Here is an 8,312-nt window from a genome sequence, read left to right on the forward strand (position 1 = left end):
CCCGTCTCTACTAAAAATACAAAAAATTAGCCGGGCGCGGTGGCGGGCGCCTGTAGTCCCAGCTACTTGGGAGGCTGAGGCAGGAGAATGATGTGAACCCAGGAGGCGGAGCTTGCAGTGAGCCGAGATCGTGCCACTGCACTCCAGGCTGGGCAACAGAGCAAGACTCCGTCTCAAAAAAAAAATAAAAAGAAAAATGAGGTCTCTGCCAGGGGACCTCAGGTAACATTCTGGGTCCCATGGAAATTGCTAGAGACCACCCAGCAACCAGTGTTTCCACCACAGTCCCCAAGAGGAGGTGGCCTCAGGACCCAGGAGAGAGTGACCTGAGTCAGGCTGGCCCAGCATGAGGGGCCCGAGATCCCCGCCACCAGGAGGCTCCCTTGAGCCCAGTTCTGTGGAACATTTCTCTCTAACAACCAGGGTAGGAGTCAGGTGGCCCTCTGGCTATGAACTTTGAGCACTGCCCTGGCGAGCTGTTTCTTAACAGTATCAGAACCAGAATCTGAGAGTCTCCTAAAGTCAGGCCCAGCCCAGGTCTCCCTTGGACTAACCTGGCCCCAGGGTTGCGGGGGGCAGAGGGTGCAGCCCCCATCCTAGGGGAGCCAGGCCTTGTCACTTGGGGTGTGTCCTCCGAGTAACCAAGTCTGGAGGCTTCAAGGCCAGGTGGTGGAGGGACTGGGTCTTATTGGGGATTGGAGCTGGACCCTCGGGGTCACAGGAACCCCCAACCCTGGGCTGTGGAACCCACGAAAAAAACCTCTTCCTCCCTTGCAGATGAGAAAAATGGGGCCCAGACCCGGCCTGCTGGTGCCCCAGCCCGAAGCCTGCAGCCCCCGCCCGGCCGCCCAGACCCAGAGCTGAGCAGCTCTCCCCGCCGAGGCCCCCCCAAGGACAAGAAGCTCCTGGCCACCAACGGGACCCCTCTGCCCTGACCCCAGGGGGCTGGGGAGGGAGGGGACCCCCCACCCCCCTTCCCTGCCCCCCAACTGTGAATCTGTAAATAAGGCCCAAGGAACATGTCGGGAGGGGGGTGGACACAAAAACCGGCCTTGCCCCGCAGGGATGGGGCTCCGCGGGCCGTGCCCAACTGGGGGTGGTTCTAGGGGAACAGGGGGCGGGGGAGCTGTTTCTATTTTATTTATTGATTAATTTATTATTTTATTTATGGATCAATCTCTCTGCGGGGTGGGGTGGGGGAGGGACGGGAGCTGGTTGGGGTGGCTTAGCAGATCCGGACAGGGCCCTCTGTCCCTGTGTCCCCAACCCCCTCTTCCTGGGCCCCTCCTCCCGTGGTCCTCCCCTTCACGACCTTCTGTACGGATTTGCTCTCCGGAAGGAATTCTGGTTTCGCGTGATCCTGCCTGCGTCCGTGTCTCTGATTCCGCCGGCGGCAAAAAAAAAAAAAAAAAGATAATAATAATAATAAATAGCCTTGATCAGGGACAGCTGGCTGGCCTTGGCCTCTCGCTTCCTGGGTGCCCAATTGCAGGGGCAGGGCCCGAAGGCGGGGACGGGGATGCTGGCTGCCACCAGCCCTTCAGAGGCCCTCCGCGCCGGCACACGGGTCCTCCGGCTCCAGGTCAGTCAGCGGCAGCCCCAGCCGGTTGGAGAGATCCCCAGTGGCTCATCTTGCTGCGTGCGGGGCACCGAGATTGGCCCCATCTTTCCTGCTTCACTGGTGAGGGCGAGGCCCAGGTCAGGGTGGCTGCTACAGCTGGGCCGGCAGGGAGATGGGGGAGGCCGGCGGGGGGCTGAGGCTGGGCCACGGTTGGACACACAGGGTGCAGCTCTCCAGGGCGGAGAAGTCAACGGCGAAGAGACCGAAGAGCGCGAACAGCAGCATGGCCACCGCCCACTCGCAGGCCGCAGAGACGCTGCGCAGCGAGCAGACGTGGAGGACGATCACTGCCCAGGGTCAAGGGCCACACTGCTACCGCGACAGACGGGGAGCCCGGCCCGGTCTCTGCGCCCCCGCACGCTGGGCGGAGGCCATCTCCGGGTGTCCCCATCCTCAGCTCTCACCTTTCTCCATAACTCCGATGCTCTCCAGCCCCTGTCTCGATCTCAAGCTGCTTGCACGCGCTTTCCTTTGCATGCACCCCCGTGTTACTATTGCATTCCCAATATCCCAAAAGGTTTCCGTCTCCCTACCCTGACCCAGGAAGGGCCTGGTTGCCTCCCTCCTTGTCCAGGACACCCAGCTGCCGTTGCTTCTCCCTCCAAACACGCAGGGTTTCCTATATAGGCCTCCCTCCCCACCGCCAGCCTCCGACTGTGCTTTGCAACTTTCTCCTGAACATCCACCCGGCTACCCAAGGCCCACAGGCACCTCCTGCTCACTCCCAGAGTCTAATCTCTCCCCTGTAAAATCTATTTCTCTTTCTGAGTGTCCCTTCCTCCGTGACAACTCCACCATCCACTCATGTGCCCCAGCAGACACTCCCGGCCCCCTCTTCATCCCTCTTAGCCAGCTGGTCACCCCAAGTCTTGTCCTATCTGCCTTCCCTGTCTCTCTCCAGCCCTCTCCTCCTGTCTTGCACCTTTCTCTCCTCGTCTGCCCCATCCCTTCTCTGGCTCTCGCCTTCCACCAGTTTCTTAAGACCTTTTCAGCCGGGCGCGGTGGCTCAAGCCTGTAATCCCAGCACTTTGGGAGGCTGAGACGGGCGGATCACGAGGTCAGGAGATCAAGACCATCCTGGCTAACACGGTGAAACCCCGTCTCTACTAAAAAATACAAAAAAAGCTAGCCGGGCGAGGTGGCGGGCGCCTATAGTCCCACCTACTCGGGAGGCTGAGGCAGGAGAATGGCGTGAACCTGGGAGACGGAGCTTGCAGTGAGCTGAGATCCGGCCACTGCACTCCAGCCTGGGCGACAGAGCAAGACTTCGTCTCAAAAAAAAAAAAAAAAAGACCTTTTCCTGCTCTGCCAGCCCCTGCAGGCTCCAGTTTCCAGCCTAGTAGGGACAGCTCTTATTTTCTGGAACTTCTCTCACTGGAGCCACTCATCACCTCACCCCTCCCAGACAGTGTATTCCATTCATTCAGGGATTTCTAAGGGGGCTGAGAAGTGGTGGCTCATGGCTACAATCCCAGCCAAGGTGAGAGGCCAAGGTGGGAGGACTGCCTGAGGCTAGGAGTTCAAGACCAGTCTGGGCAACAGAGCAAGACTTGGTCTCTTCTTTTTTTTGAGAGGGAGTCTCGCTCTGTCGCCCAGGCTGGAGTGCAGTGGCGTGATCTCGGTTCACTGCAAGCTCCGCCTCCCGGGTTCATGCCATTCTCCTACCTCAGCCTCCCGAGTAGCTGAGACTACAGGCATCCGCCACGACGCCTGGCTAATTTTTTGTAGTTTTAGTAGAGACAGGGTTTCACCGTGTTACCCAGGATGGTCTCGATCTGACCTGGTGATCCGCCCGCCTCGGTCTCCCAAAGTGCTGGGATTACAGGCGTGAGCCACTGTGCCCGGCCTGGGACTGTTCTTGGTATATCATTCTTCCAGTATTTACTGGTCACTCACTATGTGCCAGGCACAGATCTAAGCACCGTGTGCATATTATCCTATCCACTCACAACCCTGAGGTCAGCCTGTCGTTATCCACATTTGAGGGACAAGGAAACCATTGACACCAAGAAGTAACAGCCCGCGGAAGATTCCCCCAGCTAGCGTGTGGAGGACAGGGCATTCCAACCTGGGCAACGAGACAACAAAGCCATAATCCTGTGCAAATGCTGAAGCCCAGAGAAAAGAAGAGACATCCCCAGTGACACACAGCCAGACAGGGAGACCGATTCCGGTGAAGAGCCACCCCCAACCCCTACCCCAGATACAAGGAGGATACTGGCCACAATGAGGATGGTGCAGAAGCTACAGAGGCCCAGACGGAGTGGCCCGATCCAGGGAGCCCCGGGCTGGGGCAGGCTCTTCAGCCTCCACAGGAGGAGCTGCAGCCAGAAGTAGACATTACCCAAGATGAAGGCAAGGAAGGCCCCTGCCAAGTGCGTGGGCCGCTGGTTCTTTTCCTGGGAGGAGAAGGGAGGAGTTGGGAGGGAGACTCTGGGAAGGAGGGTAAGGGGCACCAGAGGGCCAGCGCCTTTCACCAACGTAGTAGACAGTGATCGCCAACTTTCCATAGCCAGTGACGGGCTTGTTAAGCACGTTGGCTACTGTCAGCTTCACAAGGGCAGGCGTTTAAATCTGTTGTTCATGCTATAGCCTCAATTCCTAGAACAGTCATTGGCACATAGCAGATGCTCTGTAAATATGAGTGGAATAAATCTTGCATTCTCAAGGCAGGGGACAGATATTTCCCCAAAAAATTGGTCTTGCAGGTGAAAAAGTCTTAAATATTAACAGTTGTATGTGACTTACAGATATACAGCATAATATTCCATTAAAAATTTAAAATACTTAAAATTTCGGCCTGGTATGATGGCTCACATCTGTATTCCCAGCTCTTTGGAATGTGAAGCAGGCGGGTCACTGAGAACTCAGGAGTTTGAGACCCACCTGGGCAACATGGCAAAATCTCGTCTCTACAAAAAATACAAATATTGCCGGGCACGGTGGCTCACGCCTGTAATCTCAGCACTTTGGGAGGCCAAGGCGGGTAGATTACTTGAGGTCAGGAGTTCGAGACCAGCCTGGCCAACATGGTGAAACCCCATCTCTACTAAAAATACAAAAAATTAGCTAGGCGTGGTGGCAGGCACCTGTAATCCCAGCTACTCAGGAGGCTGAGGCAGGAGAATCACTTGAACCCGGGAGGCAGAGGTTGCAGCAAGCCAATATCGTACCGTTGCACTCCAGCCTGGGCAACAAGAGCAAGACTCCATCTCAAGAAAAAAAAAAAAAATACAAATATTAGCTGGGCATGGTGGCTCAGGCCTGTAATCCCAGCTACTCAGGAGGCTGAGGCTGGAGGATTACTTGAGCCCAGGAAGCAGAGGTTGTAGCGATCTGAGATGGCACCATCGCATTCCAGCCTGGGCAACAGAGCAAGATTCCATCTCAAAAATAAACAAACAAATAATACATAAATAAAATAAATACTTAAAATTTCATGGGAAGGCCAGGCACGGTGGCTCAAGCCTGTAATCCTAGCACTTTGGGAGGCCGAGATGGGCGGATCACGAGGTCAGGAGATCAAGACCATCCTGGCTAACCTGGTGAAACCCGTCTCTACTAAAAAATACAAAACACTAGCCGGGCGAGGTGGTGAGCGCCTGTAGTCCCAGCTACTCGGGAGGCTGAGGCAGGAGAATGGCGTAAACCCAGGAGGCGGAGCTTGCAGTGAGCTGAGATCCGGCCACTGCACTCCAGCCTGGGCAACAGAGCGAGACTGTCTCAAAAAAAAATAAAATAAAATAATAATGGGAAGAGGGGACAACCAGGGGGAAATGTCTAAAAATGCTCCTTAGAGGAACAAGATAATAACAACAGGTTGAGGGCTGGCACAGTGACTCATGCCTGTAATCCCAATACTTAGTGAGGCCAAGGTGGGCAGATCACTTGAGGTCAGGAGTTTGAGATCAACCTGGCCAACATGGTGAAACCTTGTCTCTACTAAAAATGCAAAAATTAGCCAGGTGTGGTGGTGAGCGCCTGTAATCCCAGCTACTCTGGAAGCTGAAGTAGGAGAGTCACTTGAACCCGGGAGATGGAGGTTGCAGTAAACCAAGATCTCACCACTGCACTCCAGCCTGGGCCACAGAGCAAGACTCTGTCTCAAATACATAAATAAATAAGTAGTTGCAGAGCAGCACATTGGGAGGCTGAGGCAGGTGGATCATTTGAGGTCAGGAGTTCAAGACTAGCCTGGCCAACATGGTGAAATCCCGTCTCTACTAAAAATACAAAAAAAAAAAATTTAGCCGGGGGTGGTGGTGGGTGCCTATAGTTCCAGATACCTGATAGGTTGAGGCAGGAGAATCGGTTAGAACCCGGCAGGCAGAGGTTGCAGTGAGCCAAGATCGTGCTACTGCACTCCAGTCTGGGTGACAGAGCAAGACTCCATCTCATATATATATATGTACATATGTATACACACACATTTATGCACATATATATACACACATGTACATATATACACACATTTATGTACATATATACACACATATGTACATATATACACATATAGATGTACATATATACATATATATGTATACACACACACACACACATATATATGTATATATATTCTCTGTGGTCCGTGGGCAATAAGGACAGACCTAGCTAGAGTCTTTATGGAGATGGAATGAAGTCATGTACAAAATGGAAAGCCTGCTGCCAATGGCTGCCAAATGTTCAGTCAATTGCCTAACATGAAGAATGAGTAAATCTCAGTCATTTCTTTTTTGAGACAGGGTCTCACTCTGTTCTGCAAGCTGGAGGGCAGTGACACAATCACAGCTCACTGCAGCCTCGACTTCCTGGGCTCAAGCAATCCTCTATCTTCCTACCTCAGCCTCCTGCATAGCTGGGACTCCAGGTGCATGCCACCACGCCTGGCTAATTATTTTTTGTAGAGACAGAGTCTTGCTATGTTGTCCAGGCTGGTCTCGAACTCCTGGGCTCAAGCCTCCGCCTGCCAAAGTCCTGGGATTACAGGCATGAACCACTGTGCCCAGCCTCAGTAATTTCTTTTCTTTTCTTTGTTTTTTTTTTTTTTCTTTTCTTTTTTTGAGACTGAGTCTCACTCTTGTGGCCCAGGCTGGAGTCTAATGGCATGGTCTTGGCTCACTGCAACCTCTGCCTCCCGGATTCAAGCGATTCTCCTGCCTCAGCCTCCTGAGTAGCTGGGATTACAGGCACCTGCCACTACCCCTGGCTAATTTTTTGTATTTTTAGTAGAGACAGGGTTTCACCATGTTGGCCAGTCTGGTCTCCAACTCCTGATCTCAGGTGATCCACCCGCCTTGGCCTCCCAAAGTGCTGGGATTACAGCCATGAGCCACAGAGCCCGGCCAGTAATTTCATCTTTTTTTTTTTTTTTTTTTTTTTGAGAAGTCTCGCTCTTATCCCCCAGATTTGAGTGCAATGGCTCGATCTCGGCTCACTGCAACCTCCACCTCCCGGGTTCAAATGATTCTCCTGCCTGTGCCTCCCAAGTAGCTGGGATTAAGTCGCCTGCCACCACACCCGGCTACTTTTTATATATTTTAGTAGAGACGAGGTTTCACCATGTTGGCCAGTCTGATCTCGAACGCCTCATCTCAAATGATCCGCCCGCCTCGGCCTTCCAAAATGCTGAGATTACAGGCGTGAGCCACTGCGCCTGGCTCAGTAATTTCATCATTAAATGAGCTGGGGAGAGGGGCTGGCAGAAAATTATCCCAACCTCCTCGAAGTCAAAGAAGTCCTACATACAAACAGCCTCGTTCAGAGTGCCCCATTCACAAAGCAAAGGAATCCAGCCGGTCCAAGGCCACTGGCCAAAGAAAAATACAAGTCCCAGGAGGCCGCGCGGGAACCAGCCGCGAGACAATAAGCCTATGGCCGCGGGGCATGCTGGGAGTTGTAGTTCCAGCTGTCGGAGAGAGCAGACCCTGGGCACCGACTGGGTCTCACCTGGAAATTGCCTACCACGGAGGTGCCCAGGGCACAGAGAAGACCCGTCCATAGGATCAGCTGGTTAGGCCACCTTCCGACGCCCCAGTCCCGGAGCTGGTGGTAACGGATAATGCAGATCCACGCGGCTGGGAGGAGAGGGGAGAAGGAAGTAGGAGGGAGACCCACCCGGGACTCCTGGGACCCAGCGAGGGAAAGGAGGGGAGCAAAGTGAGGGAGAAGGCGGCAAACTCCCGGATTCTGGGGAAAGAGGGGCCTGGGGCATGGACTCCTGGGTTTGAGAAAGGAGCCGTCTCGGAGCTCGCTTGGCTGGGCTGGGGAGCACTGAACCAAAGGGCTGGGCAATATTTACCCAGAGCAGCTCCCATATTGAGCACCTGGCTGAAGATGCAGCTCTGAGGGGGGAAGGATCCGCAGATGCTGGGGAAGACAAAGGGGTCATCCTGGGCCATCCAAGCCAGGGCCTCCACTTTCCTGCAGCGGCAGTACCCCCAAATCCCTAGCCTGGGGCAGGACTACCTGATGTAGGGAAAGCCTCTGCTGAGGTCCACAGTCTTGTTGGTCACTGCAATGGCAAAACTACGGGGGAAATCAGAGTGAGTAGCGACTCCCACCAACAACTTTTCCTTCTGTCAACCAAACAAACAAGGACTTCTAGCCCCCTCCGCCCTCAGACCCAGGAGTCCAGGTCCCCCATCCCCTCCTCCCTCAGACCCAGGAGTCCAGACCCCCAGCCCCTCCTCCC

At 54.3% G+C, this 8,312-nt stretch overlaps 2 protein-coding genes across 5 annotated transcripts in view; one reads left to right on the top strand and one right to left on the bottom strand.

The window, feature by feature from the left end:
* The window catches only part of BRSK1 (BR serine/threonine kinase 1), a 31,239-nt gene extending 29,793 nt beyond the window's left edge, over window positions 1-1,446 (top strand). Inside the window, exon 19 of the mRNA XM_023184388.2 lies at window positions 778-1,446. Within this exon, the coding sequence (XP_023040156.1) occupies window positions 778-935 (158 nt within the window). The 3' untranslated portion in view covers window positions 936-1,446. The remainder of the gene's footprint in view (window positions 1-777) is intronic.
* TMEM150B (transmembrane protein 150B) overlaps window positions 1,390-8,312 on the bottom strand; it is an 8,071-nt gene continuing 1,148 nt past the window's right edge. For 2 of the 4 annotated variants that reach the window (XM_023184391.2, XM_023184392.2), the window contains exons 3-7: window positions 8,087-8,146; window positions 7,920-7,987; window positions 7,568-7,695; window positions 3,840-4,020; window positions 1,391-1,908 (exon numbers count right to left, since the gene is read on the bottom strand). In XM_023184391.2, the coding sequence (XP_023040159.1) occupies window positions 1,712-1,908; window positions 3,840-4,020; window positions 7,568-7,695; window positions 7,920-7,987; window positions 8,087-8,146 (634 nt within the window). In that variant the 3' untranslated portion in view covers window positions 1,391-1,711. Of the gene's footprint in view, window positions 1,909-3,839; window positions 4,021-7,567; window positions 7,696-7,919; window positions 7,988-8,086; window positions 8,147-8,312 lie in introns of all 4 variants that reach the window. The other 2 variants (XM_023184393.3, XM_023184389.2) reach the window with 2 other exon arrangements.

This window comes from Piliocolobus tephrosceles, chromosome 21 (assembly GCF_002776525.5).
Source record: "Piliocolobus tephrosceles isolate RC106 chromosome 21, ASM277652v3, whole genome shotgun sequence".
NCBI lineage: Eukaryota > Metazoa > Chordata > Mammalia > Primates > Cercopithecidae > Piliocolobus > Piliocolobus tephrosceles.